The sequence below is a fragment of the Castor canadensis genome, chromosome X (assembly GCF_047511655.1).
Source record: "Castor canadensis chromosome X, mCasCan1.hap1v2, whole genome shotgun sequence".
Taxonomy (NCBI): Eukaryota; Metazoa; Chordata; class Mammalia; order Rodentia; family Castoridae; genus Castor; species Castor canadensis.
In genome coordinates, this window is record NC_133405.1 from 145,578,302 (window position 1) to 145,595,801 (window position 17,500).

A 17,500-nucleotide genomic window follows, 5' to 3' on the forward strand; every position below is an offset into this window, starting at 1 on the left:
TGGATGGGTGGGTGGATGGATGCGTAGGTGTCTAGGTAGGTAGTAGGTGGATGTCGATAGATTTCTAAAGATAGATTATAGATCTGTAGATAGATGACCTGTGGAAGATGTAGGTGTTGCCGAGAAGCAACAGATAAGTCCATAGTAGATGGGTGTCATTTATTTTGCCAAGGTTCTATTTCTCTGCCTCCGTTCAGTGGCCATTTTGGTGACATACCTTCTCCCTTGCCGTTTTTATTACCGTTCTAATTGTCTGTATTTATCACAAGGTGTCCCTTGTGATACTTGGATCTTTGCACACCGCATGAGACCCGTCAGTGTGTGGCGCTCACCTATCCTTGTGGGACCACGCACAGTCCCTGTCCTCTACCCAACCCCAATCCTTCTCCCCCAGATGTCTTCAGTCACTTGCACTGGACCCAGAGGAGGCCAAATTCTCCTTCAGAACCGCTGATGTCATCCTAGTGAGCCCAGTTGGGTCTGTGATGAGCTTCCATTGGGAAGCACCTGGGTAAACCGAGTCATGGAGCCCTCAGCCCCCTGTCCAGGCAGTGATTTCTTTCAATTCATGGAACACAAATCAAAATGGCACCATGAGACCACCGTCTGGGGTTGAGAAGCCTGACTGGCCATGAGGGTGGCAATACAAGATGGAGCAAACTGTCACCTCCTAAGCCAGGAAGCAAAGCCGGAGTGATTGACACCCCAGGAAACGCCCCAGTGGCCTGCTCCCCTCCCCCAGCTTTCACCTTTTAAAGGGCCACTACCTCCCCATAGCTGCAGTGTATAGACTCCAACTGTTTACCACCGTGACCTATGGGGGATACTCATCCAAACCCCATCAAAATCCCCCAGATCACTGGCTTGCAAGGGGACGTCTGTGGGCTAGGGGTATGGGTCGTTTGTACACTTGAACTGCAGTCCTTCCCCTAAGTGCTATGTGTGTTTTGTGAGTCAGTCACATATCACCCCAGAGTTGGGTACATTGTTAGGGAGTCTGTCCTACCATTAGGCTTTCTGAGTAAGGACGGTTTTGTGCGTCCGTGGGATAACAGGCATATGCCATCAATTCCCTGGGATGTGTTTTCTCTGCACAACTTGGGTCACGGGTAAAGGAGGCCATTGTGTGACTTTTCTGGGTCCCTTCAGAACCCTGGTGTGGTGGTGTGTCCTGCTGTCCGTGGACTGCCGTGATTCCATCCTCTGTTTCTATGACTTGATTATTTTAGGTACTTTATGTAAGGGACAGCGTTTGTGCTTCTGTGCAGGATTGTCTTTCCTGGTGTCATGTCTGCCGTGCTCCTCTGTGCTCTTGCAAACTGTATAATCTCATCCTTGTTTGTGGCTGTGTAATACTCCGCTAGCAGGATGCTGTTGAACACTCGGCCTTGGGTTCAGCTGAAACCTCGTTCACTTGGATGGACTCACATTTATTACAGGATGGATTAGGGGTTGGGGTCCAGCTGAAGTGCTGTCCTTCTTCTCCACGCTGGCCGTGTCCTGTTTGTGGCCATGGGAGTGGAATTCCCAATCTGCCCGTCACAAATTTTCCCGCCATGTTTCCCTGCAGCCCCAGGTGGTCAGTGAGGGCGCCATGTTGTTCAGCTTTCAGATAACTGTGTCTCTCTCCTTGCCCTGAGCAGATGTCCACCTGGAGGTGTCCCTGACTTTCCCTGCCTGGCTGGGACCCCAGAACCTGGGTCAGCACCCCAAAGTCAGGTCCTTCAGGTCGGCTGAGTCATGGTGGCCACCTGCAGATGGGACACGGAAGTGACCAGTGACTTACGGGGTGCCCGGGGTTGGTCTGGCTGTTGGGGTCCTGGATGGACGTGGTGACTCACAGCCAAGTGCGGTGATACCGGGCACCTGAGTCACCGTGACTCCCGGGACCTGAGGATGGTGTTTTGACACCATGGCCACGTGGTGCAAGGGTCAGCAGACGGCCTCGGGGGACTTGCGTGACACTTGTGGTCTCGGGTGACAGTCGTGTGACTGAGCCTGAGTCCCTGCGCTGGGCAGAAGTGGGCGTCATGTACTGGACACTCGCACAGTGAGAAATCGCATAGCAAGTTGCTACAAACCAGGGGCAGAAGGCCACAGGGCCCTGGTGTCCCAGCCATAGAGAAGTAGTGTGACGTCCAGGGGTGACAGGACCACTTCCCGCACAGCCCTAAGACAGGATCCGTCCATCTGCAGGGACCCTATTTCCAAATGAGGTCCCATACTCAGCTCCCAGGTGACACAGCTTTTGGAAAAGTCACCATTCCCCTCAGTTCTATGGGACTTGACCATATTCCAATATGGTGGCCTGACCCAATGGACTGGGTGACACAGCTGGTCCAGGATGGCCTCATCTCAAGCCCATAAATCCCATTTGCAAAGACCCTATTTGCAAACGAGGTCCCGTAGTCAGGTCCCAGAGTGACATTTTTTGGAAAAGACGCTCTTCCCTTGTAGTTAGCCATATTCCAATATGGCGGCTTGGCCATTGACCATATTCCAATATGGCGGTCTGGCCCAATGGAGTGGGTGACACAGCTGGTCCAGGATGACCTCATCTCAAGACCCTTCATTCCACCTGCAAAGACCCTATTTCCCAGTGAGGTCCCATGATTAGCGTCTGCAGTTTCGTCCTGATCGCACCTGTGTCGGGGTGACACGATTTCAGACATCACACGCATCTCCCATGTCTGAGACTCGAGACCTTGCAGCTGTCCCTTCAGGGCTCGTTCTTCCTCACCCTTGGGGCTCTGCTTCTTGAACGGACAGAAGAACGTGGTAAAAGACGGTCATTGCACCCACGATGTCCCCAGCCACACACAGCCAATCAGCCCTTGGAGCAGAACGGGACACCCTCTGTGCATCCACGCTGGCGCTGTCCTCGGCAGCTGTGGTTAACGGTGTGCCTGGGGCTGATGTGTCTCTATGGTGCGATCGAGTAGTCATTTAATGAATATTGCAGCCAACCATGGTGACCGCCAGATGTCCCCTGAGCTCACTTCCCATGCTGCCCTAAGAGCCTATCAAATCCCGTGACATCCAGGATGTGTCACTGCCCCTCCCCCCATCTTTGAAACTTGGAGTTTGTTGATTGAACCTCTTTCCTAGAGGAATCTGAGGACGTTACTTGATCGAGTTTAGAAAAACGTCAGTGCAGAGGAAGTGGCCGCAGGCTGTGACTGCTCCCATGTCATGGGTAGGACGGGGACAGGACCATCATGTCCACTAAGCCGTGTCCCCTCGCTGAGATGCCTCGGGACACTGCTTAAGAATTACTGAGCAGAACTGGGATGGAGCCGCCATTTGCAATGAGGGCTGGCTCGCTCCGATGAAGAAGAACCATGCAGATGTGAAGTAGAGTGAGCTTGGGTCGGGTTAGAGCGAGCTTGGGTTAGAGCGAGGTTGGGTCGGGGTAGAGCGAGCTTGGGTTGGGTTATGGCGAGCTTGGGTTGGGTTAGAGCGAGGTTGGGTCGGGGTAGAGCGAGCATGGGTTGGGTTAGAGTGAGCTTGGGTTGGCTTAGAGCGAGCTTGGGTGGGTCGGGTTAGAGCGAGGTTGGGTCAGAGTAGAGTGAGCTTGGGTTGGATTAGAGTGAGGTTGGGTTGGGATGGAGCAAGCTTGGGTGACAAGGTGACATCTGCCATTTTCTCCGTGGTCTGTCCACCAGAAGTCATTCGCAAGTCAGGAGGTGGCCGTGGGGCTGTGTCACTCCCTCCCCAGTGTCACCCTGGGTCTCCTGATCTTCTTCATCCCACGTCACAGGCCCTGGGGTCATGGGGTCCAGGTTGACCCCTCAGGAAGCACCTGGGCTACGGGGAGCGTGCCGGGGTCACCATGTCTGTCTGTCTGTCTGTCCATCCCTTGCAGTGGAGTTCCTGTACTGTGATTTGTCTTCCCTGCGTTCCGTGCGGGATTTTGTGCAAAAATTCAAGGGCAAGAAAATCCCTCTCCACGTCCTCATCAACAACGGTAGGTTCGGTTCGGGAAGGCGTAAGTAAGGAAGGGAGGGAGACAGAGCGAGCGAGCGAGAGAGAGAGAGAGAGAGAGAGAGAGACAGAGACAGAGACAGAGACAGAGAGGTAGCTGGGATTACAGTCATCAGCCTCCACACCCAGCCTCAGGTCCCACTTTTCCATTCATGGGAGGTCACAACAGTGTCCCCATTGGGCACATGTGGGAGGGAATCCCACACGGTGTCCCTGTCCACCCCGGCTCGGCCACCTCCGCTCATGTCACTCAGCCTAACTTCCTTGTCCCCAGCTGGGGTGATGATGGTCCCCGAGCGCAAAACCAAGGACGGATTTGAAGAACACTTTGGCCTCAACTATCTCGGCCACTTTCTGCTGACCTACCTCCTGCTGGACACCCTCAAGAAGTCGGGGTCCCCAGGCCACAGCGCCAGGGTAGTCACCGTGTCCTCAGCCACGCACTACGTGGGACAGCTGAACCTGGACGACCTTCAGGGCAGGTCAGATGTGTCCTGTGAAAGGTCACGGGGTCAAAGGTCTCCTGGTCCCTGCCTGTCTGCTGGACGGGCTAAGGGTGAACTCAGTGGCCGGGGATCAGCTAAAACATTTCAGCATCGACTTTTTCTCCCACTGTGTCCAGGTGACACTTTTATTTAACTTGGTGACATGCCATCAGCCATCTTCTGTTCACTACAATGGTGGAAAGTGTCACCCCAATGTCACCCCAAGGATAGGCTGTCGCAAGCTTGAGCCTGATACACGTGTTGGTGACAATGGCGCCTTCTCTCTGTGTCCTCCATGGTGGAAGGGCAAGGGGCTCTCTGGGTTTTTATAAACAAGGACATGGGACCTCATTGGGAAATAGGGTCTTTGCAGATGGGATTTAGGGTCCTGGACCAGCTGTGTCACCCACTCCATTGGGCCAAGCCGCCATATTGGAATATGGTCAAGTCCATAGAACTGAGGGCAATGGTGACTTTTCCAAAAGGTGTCACCTGGGACCCGAGCATGGGACCTCGTTTGGAAATAGGGTCTTTGTGGATAGAATTGGGATCCTGAGATGAGGTCACCTGGAGCAGCTGTGTCACCCACTCCATTGGGCCAGGCCGCCATATTGGAATAAGGTCAAGTCCATAGAACTGAGGGGAATGGTGACTTTTCCAAAAGGTGTGTCACCTGGGACCCGAGCATGGGACCTCGTTTGGAAATAGGGTCCCTGCAGATGGGAGGATCTTCCCCCAGGGCCTGTTGGCACAGCACAGCTCTGAACAATAGTCAGTCAACAACTGACCCAGGGATTCCCTGAGCTGTTTAGGAAGAGCCACACGGAGAGTCTTGTGACCACTCACGCGTGACTCCTGAGTGGGGCTGGGGCCGTATTCCTGGGTTTTCTGTTCCGTCTCGGTTGACCCAGGTCATCTTGTGCCCTGGGTCCCCTGTCACCCGGGTGGGTTCCCCACCTGCCTGGCGCCATCCATCTTTCCCCCATGTCCTCACTGGGGAAAGCTCGAGCTGCCCTTGCCCAACCCCAGCTGTTCGAGTGGCCGGCAAGGAGGGGACAGAAAGTGACATTTGCTCTGGGGAGCTTGTAATTGGGCCCAGAGTGTTTGCACAACCCAGCCTTCCTCTCTGTCCCCAAGGTCACCACGCTGTCCTTTCTGTCTCTGAGCTGGACATGCTGCAAAGTGGCCTCTGTGAAATTGGGGATGAGTTATCTCAGAGACATGGGTCCAGGTGGGGCACCAGGTGTTAGCGGCTGTGGGAGCAGAAGTGACCCCTTGGGGTGTTGCTCGGGGTGGAGCCCTTCCCTAATTTGCATCAGCTCCTCAGCACCCCAAAAGAAATACTGCAAAATCCAATGCAAAAATAAAAAAATGTGAACACCCAGGTGTGGTGGGGTACACCTGTAATCCCAGCCGCCCTGGAGGTTGAGGTCAGGAGGATCACAGTTGGAGGCCAGTATTTGCAAAATCGAGGGAGACCTCATCTGGAAAGCACTGAGTGCGAACATGGAGACAGATCGGCTTTTTGTAAAGTGAGTATTTTCAGCAAATGCTCACGTTTGCAGAGTGAATATGTGTGTACTTAGCGTGTCCTGGCGGCTCTTCCTCCTTGTCGCTGGTTCACACCGTACTTATCTGGTAATATTTTCCAACAGTTAGTTGCCTGACAGGGTCAATCAAGGATACTGAGACAGGCAATGTCCTCATTAAAGGACGAGGCCATGGTGGCGTCACCAATCCGGCTCTTGTGAGTTTAATTTGCAGGTCCCTGGCACAGAACCTAACAGTGTAGGGGGAGAATGACTTCTGTCTTGTATGGCTCCGTTAAAGTGTCAGCTTTACTGCTCACCTGTCATGGCGTCTGTCCATATTTCACACAAGTGCATGTGTACGTGTCACCCATCACCACGGCAATGCCTCGTTTTCCCCCAGTGACACAGGCTGAGCCCTAGGGTTTGTGGGTCACCCTGTTTCCGAGGCAGTGGGATCCCCAAGGCTTGAGCCGGCCATAAACACATCCTAGGGCCCCCGTGTGGGTAAAATTCACATTTAGAATAACGGAATTTCTTTCTCTTGTAGATTTGCCTTTTTTCCTACAAACTTGGGGAGAACACTTAAGTCTCCAATAAATAGGTTTTTTTTTAAAAAAAACATCTTAATGGGGTTTCTTTGCTTTCACTTTTTCCTTCCATTTCTGTGATGGCGTTTTAATAAATAGGTTGACTTGTATTTTGGTGGGACTCTTTTTCTCCTCCCCGCACCACCGTGGGCCACCCTACTAATTACAGAACCCCACAATTTCCCCTGGAGTTCTGGGATTTTATGACTCACTTTCCGCTTTATAAAGTCACAGCTCTTGCACCCCACAATCAAGTCTGGTGATTTCAGAACCAGATGCTCACGACAAACAGCTCAACTTTTCCACCCCCGGGCAATCACGCAATCACTGCCCCTGGTGTGGAGGACAGGATGCCAGGAACCTGCCTCCAAAAGCCTGTCCTGAGGCCGGGCACCATGGCTACACCTGTAATCCCAGCCACTGGGGAGACTGCGATGGGAAGGGATCATGGGAAGTAGTTCATGAGAGACCCCCATCTCAATCCAGAAAAGTGAGGCATGGTGGCACCTGCCTGTAATCCAACTGCTCAAAAAGCATACACAGTAGGACCCTGGTCCTAAAACAAGACCCCATTTCACAAATAACCTCAGCAAAAAGGGCTGGAGGAGTGGCTCAAGCCTCACTAGTATCCATGAGGCCCTGAGTTCAAATCCCAGTACCACCAACCTTTGTCTCATGTCTGACTTTAGAGGAAATTCCTTCAGTGTGACCTGTATGCTTGAGCTCTGACCCTGCCATTTTTGTTCTGTTTTGTTTCCCAGATAGAGTTTGGCTAACTTTGCCCTTGTTGACCTTAAATGTGAGGTCTCCCTGCCTCCATCTCCCGAGTAGCCGGGATTACAGGCGTGCAGCACCACGCTTGGCCCCACGCCTCAGATTTTGCATTTTGGTTCCATCTGAAATGGGTGAAGCTACAGTTATATTATGAGGGTGACACAGCTCGAAGAAAGCTGGTGGGGAACTGTTAGTATTGGGTAGAATTAACTTTAGGGGAAAATCTCAAATTGTGATATAGACAGTTGGTGGTTTTTATGGGGTCTGGTGTCCCCCAAAGATCTGTGGGCTTTCTCCAGACTGTGACTCTATTGGGAGGTGGTGGAGCCTTTAAGAGGCGGGGCCTAATGGGAGGAAGTGAGGTCGTTGGGGGCATGGCCTGGAAGGGGCGATTGGTGGAGTCATAGCTGATTGGTCTCCTGGGAGGTGGTGCCGCCTTTAGGAGGCGGGGCTTTGTGGGAGGAAATGAGGTCATTGGGGGGGCGTGGCCTTGGCATATATATTCCTCTCCACCCTTCCCCCTCCCCTCTTTCTCCTCCCCTTCTATGTTGTCTCTCTCCTCTCTCTTTCCCCTCTTTTTTGTCTCCCTCTGATCTCTCTGTGTCTCTCCCTCCTTCCCCTCCCCTCTCTCTTTCATTCTCTCTCTTTTGTCTCTCTCTCTTGTCACTCGCTTTCTTGGCCATAATGCCGTGATCACCTTTGTTCCACCACCTGCTCCCACTAAGACAGAAAAATAGAGGGTGGGGGGCTATCCCAACAAGCCACGCCCCCAGTGACCTCACTTCCTCCCACTAAGCCCTGCCTCCTAAAGACTAGCCCAATCAGCTATGAGTCCATCAATCGTGTCCTCCAGGCCACGCCCAAATGACCTCACTTCCTGCCCACTAGGCCCCGCCTCCTACAGATTCCCTCCGCTCCCCACAGCGCCACCTCCTGGTGACAGGTCTTCAGCACACAGTCAGCCTTTGAATTAAATCCTCCAGCTGCAAACCCTGAAAATGGTGTGGCAATTCGTGACCTGCAAGCCGGGGCCAGGTGACGTGGGATGTTTCCAGAGATAGCAACGTCTTGACCATGGTTGCTTAGAAAATGCCCAGTCAGAAAAGCAATGCAGGCTGGGTGGCTCCGTCAGGTTGGAGTGACAGTCCCTGGGGCCATCTTTGGTGGCCATCTTTGGTGACCATGTGGACTTTGCATGTGACTCCTTTCGAGGAGCATGAGAAGAGTTGGCTTTGCATTTGTGCTCAAGTGTCCGCTCTTGCACGGTGACGTGGCATGGTGAGGACTTGGGGTCACCGATGTGTCCGCTTCTTCCTCCCCAGACGTGGCTACTCACCCCATGGAGCCTACGCCCAGAGCAAGCTGGCCCTGGTCCTGTTCACCTACCACCTGCAGCACCTGCTGGACGCCCAGGGCAGCCACGTGACGGCCAACGCCGTGGACCCCGGGGTGGTCAACACTGATCTGTACCAGCACGTCTTCTGGGGGACACGTCTGGTCAAGAAGATGACCGGGTGGTTACTCTTCAAGGTGAGTCTGTGGCACTTGACGTGTGGTTGGGACCTGTGTCAGCCATGGCTACGCCTGTGCCCAGTGAGATGGCTTTGGCTGCACCCATCACATTGTGCAATGGTGGCCTGGTTGCCTCTGAGCTTGGCATAAATCCATCCTGAGCCAGAATTGCAAAGTCCCGATAATTTGCTTCTATCTGCACCCCTTCTTTCTGACTGGTTCCTGAGCCCCTGGCCCGGGCCACTTTAAAACCCTGCGATGACCCAGGGGAAAGGATTTGTCCTCTGAAATGACTTTGGGGTCCCACAGCCCCACAACCCCACATAGTTCAGGAAAGGAACATACAGGTCAGTCTTGCGTGTTGAAGGATGTGTGGGGACGTCCTGCAATGGGCAAAATGCATTTGTTTTGTATATGATGGTGGTGGCTTTAGTGTGACCCAAGACTCACTCAGTGCAAGGGTTTTGCAATGGGTTTTAGGATGCACCTTCAGCTTCTGGCATTTCCTATATAGGGACCAAAAAGGGTTTTTGTTCTGGGGTCCTGAGAGAGGAACGGTAGAGAACAATATATACCCTTTCAAGGCCACGCCCCCCCCAGTGACCTCACTTCCTGCCATTAGGCCCGCCCCTTACAGGCTCTACCACTGGCCAATAGTGCCACAGGCTGCTTCTCTATACACCCTTCATGGCCACGCCCCCAGTGACCTCACTTCCTCCCATTAGGCCCGCCCCTTACAGGCTCTACCAGTGGCCAATAGTGCCACAGGCTGCTTCTCTATACACCCTTCACGGCCACGCCCCCCAGTGACCTCACTTCCTCCAAGTAGTCCCCCCCCCCCAGTCTTAAAGTTCCAGCATCTCCCCATAGTGCCACAGGCTGGAGAGCCCAGACTTGAGGGCGCACAGGCCTTTAGGGGACAATTTAGAGCCAACGAAGACGGTCACTGTCTGTATCACGGTTTCAGGTTTGAGAGCCCGTGGCAGGGTGGCTGGAGACTTCATACGTTTTCCCTGAGGTCACAGGGTCCTTCAGAGGAGTGTGCATTTATAAATAAAGTTCTGGAAACAGAATTACAAGAGCGGGTAGGATGGGAGAGCCCTTGGAAGAACATCGAGCACCATTTTGGACACAGAGAGGTCCAATGCCCTGATCTGGACAGGTCCATGGCAGCCCCTTAGATAAGTAATAAGATTGTTGTCCAGCCCCATCCATTCCCCTGCAGCAACCATAATTTCTTTCTTCTTCATGGCTGTATAATACTCCACACAGACACCACAGGAAGGAGCATGGACGTCCATCTACGCGGCCGTCACCCCAGAGCTGGAAGGACTCGGTGGCCGCTACCTGTACAATGAGAAGGAGACGTCGTCCCTCAAGGTCACCTATGACCGGAAGCTTCAGCAAGAGCTGTGGGACCAAAGCTGTCACATGGCCGGTGTCCCTGACATCAGCCAGGGTGCCATCTTGGAATAGCTGGCTTCCCCTTTGTGACAACCGTGACGTCGGCCATTGTCACACCTGACTTTCCCAAGCTTGGCAGGATCTCACCACAAAGCCTTGTCCAGGATGGCCACCGACTGGGGTCACCTGGTCACCCCACAAGTGCCATTAACTCATAAACCATGTCACCAAAGCGTGCCACTGACCTTGCTTGGTGTTGGATGAGTGACGTCCTGTCACGGGGGACACAGACCAAACACTGACACTTGAAGGTGACACGGGGACCCCAGACTCAGCAGCAGGTGATCCTTGTGTTGGGACTCGGGGTGAGTCTGAAAGGGATGTGGCGCCATGTTGGTTGGTCTCATTCAAGATGGTGTCAGACACTGGTGCCAGTGTCACGGTGACAGCGGAGCTGGGGCCACGATGGGACCTGGATGGTGTCACCTGGGTTTCCCATCACACAGTGACAAGGACAGTGTCTCCACTGGGATCTGTAGGACTGGGGTCCTGTCTGCCCAGTCAATATGGCCTCCCTCTGGTTCAGGTCTTGGGTGTCCTTCCGTCCTTGATCCTAGAATAAACACCATAGACCTTGTCATCAAGTCAAGGGAAAGGGAAAAACGCCTTGAGGTCCCCCAGGCACTGGTCACCAAATCCTACAATTGCTCTGCGCTTTCATCACCTTACATTTTGCCTGGCTGTCTATGTTTCCATCGTCTGTGTCGCTCTTCCTTGATCCGTCACCTTTCTGTGGACATGTCACCCGTCAATCTATGAATTCATCTGTCACCTATCAGTCCATCCATCCATCCATCCATTGCCTGTCCATCAGTTCCATCGATCGATCGGTCACCGGTCTCTCGCACCCTTCACCTCTGACCCATCAACCAGTATGCCTCCCGATGACGTCATCAGCTGATCAGTGGTGCCTCCATCCGTGGGTAACCCACTGGTGACCTTGGGGTCTTCATGGCCTTGTCACTCCCCACATCCTCCCCCAACCCCGGGTAGAAATCCTTTAAGGAAGACACAAGGGTGGGGGCCCCCCTGGCCTGGGAACGGTAATTGAGTGACTCCAAGATGGCAGGAATTCTGAGTTGGCCATTTCAGAAATGGGCGATCATGAAGTCGCTCAGTGGTGGGTTGGAGGGTTGGTGTGTGAGAGATTCGGGTTCTTGGGATGGGTTTGTCAGCTGGATTTGGGGTGCTGGGTGTCAGATCTGGTGACATGGGGGACTTGGATGTCCCTATGCTGGACCGGGCAGATGATTTGAAACCCCAGACATCAGGGTTTCCATATAGGACCAGGGAATCCATACCGCACGCTTCCGTCCATCAGTGGCAGTATCTTCACCTTTGCAAAACCCCCAAAAAACGCAGTGGGCCTGTGATTGATTGACAGCTGCAGCCAGGGGGGCGTACTCTGGAGCTGTCAATCAACACACAGGGGTCCTGCATTTTTTAGAGAATTTCCAGCTTCGGATGGGATTGAGCAGGACGTGACCCCATGGCCACTTTAGGGTCAGTTGTGACTTTGTAACATTCACGTGACCTTGGTTCGACATCACTTGTGTCACACAGCGTTTCATGGTGACATGGTGGCATGACGTCACCAGGCATGTCTCCCCCGATCCAAGATGGCGGCATCTTTCTGGCATGACGTCATCTTTCTGGCATGACGTCACCAGGCATGTCTCCCCCTGATCCAAGATGGCTGCGTCTTTCCCCCACCAGGCACCGGTCATGTCCAAGATACCTGGGGGCAGTGGGGCGTTTCACTTGCCTTCTTTTTTATCATTTTATTTGGGAAAATCCCTGTTTTCATGGACTACTTTGAGGAATAACTAAAAGGTAAATAAATGAAACAAATTTTAACTTAAAATCCAGGGTTTTATCAAAATAAAAAAATTTTTCAAACATGCATTGCCATATGACATGTTCCCCAGAAATTCATGTGACATGCTCCTTAAATAAGGTGAAAAATTCAGAGGTGCTTAGTTCATCCACAAAGGAGCAAAACCTACGTGATTCCGGAAAATTTTCATCACCTGAAGGAAACCCCACTCCTGCTACTTTCTTCCAGTTCCTGGACAGCGGTCATCCCATTTTTTGGCTTCTGGTTTTTCTATTTGGGACATTTCACACACGGCCTCTCATCCATCCTTCCATTCCTGTCCTTTCTCTCCAAGCATGGGTGCAAGCTGCATCCATATTGTCGCACGTTTCTGTGCTCGGCTCTTTTTCATGACTGAGTAATATTCCACCGTGCAGATGGACCACGTGCGTTTGTCCGCTCACCCATGGACGGACATTGGTGTTGCTTTTCACCCTTCGCTTTCTTTACGTCATCAACAATTACGTAATATTTTCCATCTTTTTCCTGATACTCAGCCATGGTCTGAATAGGCATTAAGTGCAAAATTCTAGAACTCCAGAATTCCTAAGCGGCCAGTAACTCTTGTGACAGTATACTTTCGATGATGGATCCATTTTATTCTAGTTTTTCTCGTCGGTCAATTCCTGGGTCTGCAAAGCTAGGACGGCATCCACCAAACCCCATGGCTGCTCTGTGTGTGGAATTTCTCTTCCTCCCTCATCCCTCCCTGTGTTACTCAGATTCCTGCTGCTGTACCAAAACACGGGGGGCAATTAAATTATAAAGAGGAAAGGTTTGTTTTGGCTTATGGCTCTGGAAAGTCCACTTTAAAAAAAGCCCACTGCTTTTGGACACAAACCCAATGACATCACAGGCCAGAAGTGACAGGCTAGGTTCCCACAATCTGATTGGCAGTGCCTCCAATGACCTCATTTCCTCCTGGCCACACCCCCAGTAACCTCACTTCCTCCCCCTAAGCCCCGCCTCTTAAAAGTTCCTGCCACCTCCCAATACCTCATTAAGCTATGCATCCATCAATCTCCCGTTTCCAGCCATGCCCTTGATTACGTCACTTCCTCCCTGTAAGCTCCGCCTCCTACAGGCTCCACTACCTCCTAGTAGCCAATTAAGCCATGAATCCATCAATCTCCCCTTCCAGGCCACGCCCCCAATGACCTCACTTCCTCCCCTAGGCTCCACTTTTTAAAGGATCCTCCACTTCTCGGTAGCCTTTTAATTTGGTGTCACCCCGTTTGTCCTTTTGTTGTTTGGGAATTGCTGCATTGTCCTTGAATTTTTTGGGGGCAGTACTGGCATTTGAACTCAGGACTTCTTGTAAGAGTTGCACGTTTCTCACTCTAGTCTTCATTTGCTTTTCTCTGATATCCACAGACCTCGAGAACATTTCCATCTACCCATCAGCCATTGCTGTCTTCTTTGAGAGGTATCCGAGTCCCAGCTGTGACACCACAGTCATTAGGACGGGCCATGGCCACCGTCCCCTCCCGCACAGCTGTTTATCCTTCCTCTGTGAGATCCCTAAAACACAGGCCCCGCAAAAGAAGAGGCCCCCACGATCGATTGTGGGTTCCTGGAGCCTGAAAGGACAGGTGATAAGTCACCTGTTGTAGTTTGAGTATTGTCCCCCAAAAGGGCCAGGTGTTGAAGACATGGTCCCCAGCTGATGGCAGTATCAGAGATGGTGGAGCCTTTAAGGGGTGGGGACTCATGGGAGAAAGTGAGGCCATTGGGGGCGTGGCCTTGTGGGAGGAAGTGATGTCATTGGGGTGGGGCCTTGCTGCAGGAAGTGAGGTTATTGGGGGCGTGGCCTAGAAGGGGAGATTGATACATTCATAGCTTCATGAACTATTGGGGGGTAAACCATTTAAGGGGTGGGGCCTAGTGAGGGGAAGTGAGGTCATTTGGGGGGTGGGGCCTTGTGGGAGGAAGTGAGGTCATGGGGGCGTGGCCTTGAGGGGTATATATTTACCTGATCCCTTCCCCTCTCAGTTTCTCTGCTTCCTGGTCGCCATGACCTGAACAGCTTAGCTCCACCCTATGCTCCCTCCATGATGCTCTCTGTCACCCTGGCCCAAAGCCATGCAGCCAAGTGATCATGGACTGACACTGTGACACCATGCTCCAAATCAACCTTGTAAGTTGATTCTCCCTTGAGTTTTGTCACAGCCACACAACGCTGGCTGACACATACATCACTTAGCCTCTCTACTACTACTGTGGGGATTTAAGAGGAGGTGAAATCTGGAGGAAGCCTTATTGATCAGCAGGCTGTGAGTCCTGAGCGTGAGCAGCACAGAAAACAAATTCCAGACGTTCCTCCAAGATCTGCTGTTCCACATCGACGCCCACAGTTCTCGTAGTCTGCCTGCAATCAAACCAAACAAATATGTTCTCCGTTATGAAAAAGCGAGCGGAGCTTTGGCTGCTGTCTGCTCATTCTGGGAACACCAAGACACACCGAAGTCACGCGGGTTTGCCTGAGGATTTTGGTAGGAAAATGAGTCACGGGGCTCAGTGTGTTTGAGAGTTGACTGACTGACTGACTGGCGTATCTGCTGGGGATGGTGACGGGAAATGCAAAGGACAACTTTGTGCAGACCAGGACATCCAGGGCAGGGGGCAGGCTCAAAATGGCGGTGTTGGTATTATCTGCTGAGGTGAGGTCAGCACATCAGAACAGGAGGACAATGCAGTTTGTTCCTCTCCCAGCCCTGGACAGCAGAAATCTAGGTCCAAGTGTGGCAGGATGACCCCATCTCAAGACCCTTAATCTCATCTGCAAGGACCCTGTTTCCTGAGGTCCCATGCTCAGGTCCCAGGTGACATGTCTTTTGGAAAAGACTCCATTCCCCTCACTTCTATGGAACTTGACCATATTCCAATATGGCAGCTTGACCCAATGGACTGGGTCCAATATGACCTCATCTCAAAACCCTCAATTTCATCTGCAATGACCCTATTTCCAAATGAGGTTCCATTCTCAAGTCCCAGGTGACACACCTTTGGAAAAGACACCATTCCCCTCAGTTCTATGCAACTTGACCATATTCAAATATGGCGGCCTGACCCAATGGCGTGGGTGACACAGCTGGTCTAGGATGACCTCATCTCAAGATCCCAATTCCATCTGCAAGCACCCTATTTCCAAATGAGGTCCCATTCTCAGGTCCCAGGTGACACACCTGGAAAAGACCTTCTTTCCCTCACTTCTATGGAACTTGACCATATTCCAATATGGCGGTCTGTGGTGAGTTGCATCTTCCTCCTCCTGTTCCTACCAGGAAGAGATGCACCCAGCAGTCCTTCTCTGACCCCAAATGACTGAGTATCAACCTCAATGCCTGTGTGCATCCAACATGGCGGACCCGCCCCTCCCCACTGTCTCCCTACCGAGTTTCTTCCATGCATGGATAAACTCCCTTCTCTCTTCCAAAGATTTAAAATGCATTTTAGCCACAGGACTGGGTTCCATCTGAACAAGTATGTGGAAATTGTTCTCAAGCTATAATTGTGCAAATTAATTGTTTGTCTGTCCTGGGTTTTGAACTCATGGCCTCAGCTCTATCACTTGACTCAGAACCCGAACCTTTTAGTTATTTTTCAGATAGGGTCTCATGATTCTCCTTATGTCTGCCTGCTTAACAGCTGGGATTACAGACCTCGAATGGGACCTCGGGTAATGATGCACGAGCCCGCTAAAAGCCATCAGCCGGCAAGACGTTCCCGGGAGCAGCTGTCCTCCAAAAGCTGTCAACAAACCCTGCGGTGAGCCGTCTGTCTCCCTGTGGAATCACAGCGGCAAGAAAACAGAATTAATCAGTCGTGAGCCACATTGGCCCCAGACTGACTGACGGACACCAGGCTGGGGGCGACACCCAGGGATGGGGATGGGGACAAGACCTCCCCCTTGCCCTTCCACCATCTTGTCCCTCCGTCTCTTGTCCCCAACACAGCACACTGGACGTGGCCACCGTGGAAGTCAAAGTCACCCTTCTTCCCCTAACGTGTGTCCCCAAGGCAAATTGTCCCAGTGACAGACACCTGGCTGACACACGTACGTGTCACCAGACGCCAGGACACCGCTGTGACCCAGATGCGTCCTCAGGAAGAGCCACCTCAACTTCCAGCAAAGAGTGTGAACTCGTCCATCTTGTCTCTCTCTTGGTGTGACCCGTGTCCCTTCCCAAACCTGTCACTCGGTCCTTTCTGAACACAGAGTCCTTGTGGCCTGGGAGGACATTGTCCACAAAGTCCCTTTCTCAGAGCCGTGTCCTGTATACAGGTGGCACTAAATAATTGTCCATGGAGAGGAGGACTTGGCAGAGGCTCAGCCCGTGTCCTGGGTGGCGGTGGCCGTCTGCCACCATCAGGAATGTCACTGTCACAAGCAGTTAATTCCTCCTGGGAGTCATCCAAGGTTAATTAGAGCCTGGTCACAGCTTCTGCCACATTGACTAATTGTCACCCATTAAGGCTGCTCCCCGTTGGGACGGAGCTGGGTGACAACCAACGTCGTCAGGCCGCTTCCCAACCCAGAAACAAGAAGGGGACTTCGGGCCGGGTGCTGCAGCACACGCCTGTAATCCATGCTGCTCGGGTGAAGCGGGTCACCTTCGTGAGACCCCCATCTCAACAGCCAAGGGGGACCTGGTGGCTCATGGATCGCCTGTCATCCCAGCTTTACGGGACTCGGGGTCCAGGAGGAACCTGGTTCAAGGCTAGCCGGGGCAGAAAGGTGAGACCCTATCTGAAAAGACGGACCTGGGCAAGTGATGGACACGTCAGCGAACCTAGCTGTGGACCCTGTGGCACTCATGGGGTCTCTGTGTTCTCTAGTGACAGCTGGCCCCATAGGTAGGTGACTTGTCAAATTCGTATCTTGACAAAGGATGGTGGTCAAGATGGAGTAAGGTAAAAATGGAGGGATAGTAGCATGACTTTTTGATTGTAGGGTCATTGGGGAGCGTGGGGATCAGAACTTGCAAAAGGTGATGGGTTGTGGGGGATATACGGGAAAAACAGGGAAAGGTAGACTCCCAGGTATGGGGTGAATGGGGAAATTGTCACGTGGTTGACTGATCCCTGTCCTTTGGGCTGACTTTCAATGTGGGGTTTAGCATTTCAACTGCTTTTTCACAATAGCATTAAAGGGTCTTGATTTGGGGTTTTCTGGTGTGAAATATGCACTACTGCCGCTGGCTGCCATGTCTTGAAATGTCATCATCCAAGCGTGTTTTGCTTTGCAAATTCACTCTGTCCCAAAAGCTCAGGTGTCCAACAAAG

At 52.4% G+C, this 17,500-nt stretch overlaps 1 protein-coding gene across 1 annotated transcript in view; it reads left to right on the top strand.

The window, feature by feature from the left end:
• Window positions 1-11,006, top strand: part of Dhrsx (dehydrogenase/reductase X-linked) — a 26,929-nt gene extending 15,923 nt beyond the window's left edge. Inside the window, exons 4-7 of the mRNA XM_020172211.2 lie at window positions 3,866-3,967; window positions 4,259-4,466; window positions 8,685-8,892; window positions 10,147-11,006. Coding sequence (XP_020027800.2) covers window positions 3,866-3,967; window positions 4,259-4,466; window positions 8,685-8,892; window positions 10,147-10,350 — 722 coding nt within the window. The 3' untranslated portion in view covers window positions 10,351-11,006. The remainder of the gene's footprint in view (window positions 1-3,865; window positions 3,968-4,258; window positions 4,467-8,684; window positions 8,893-10,146) is intronic.
• The last annotated feature ends 6,494 nt before the right edge of the window (window positions 11,007-17,500 follow it).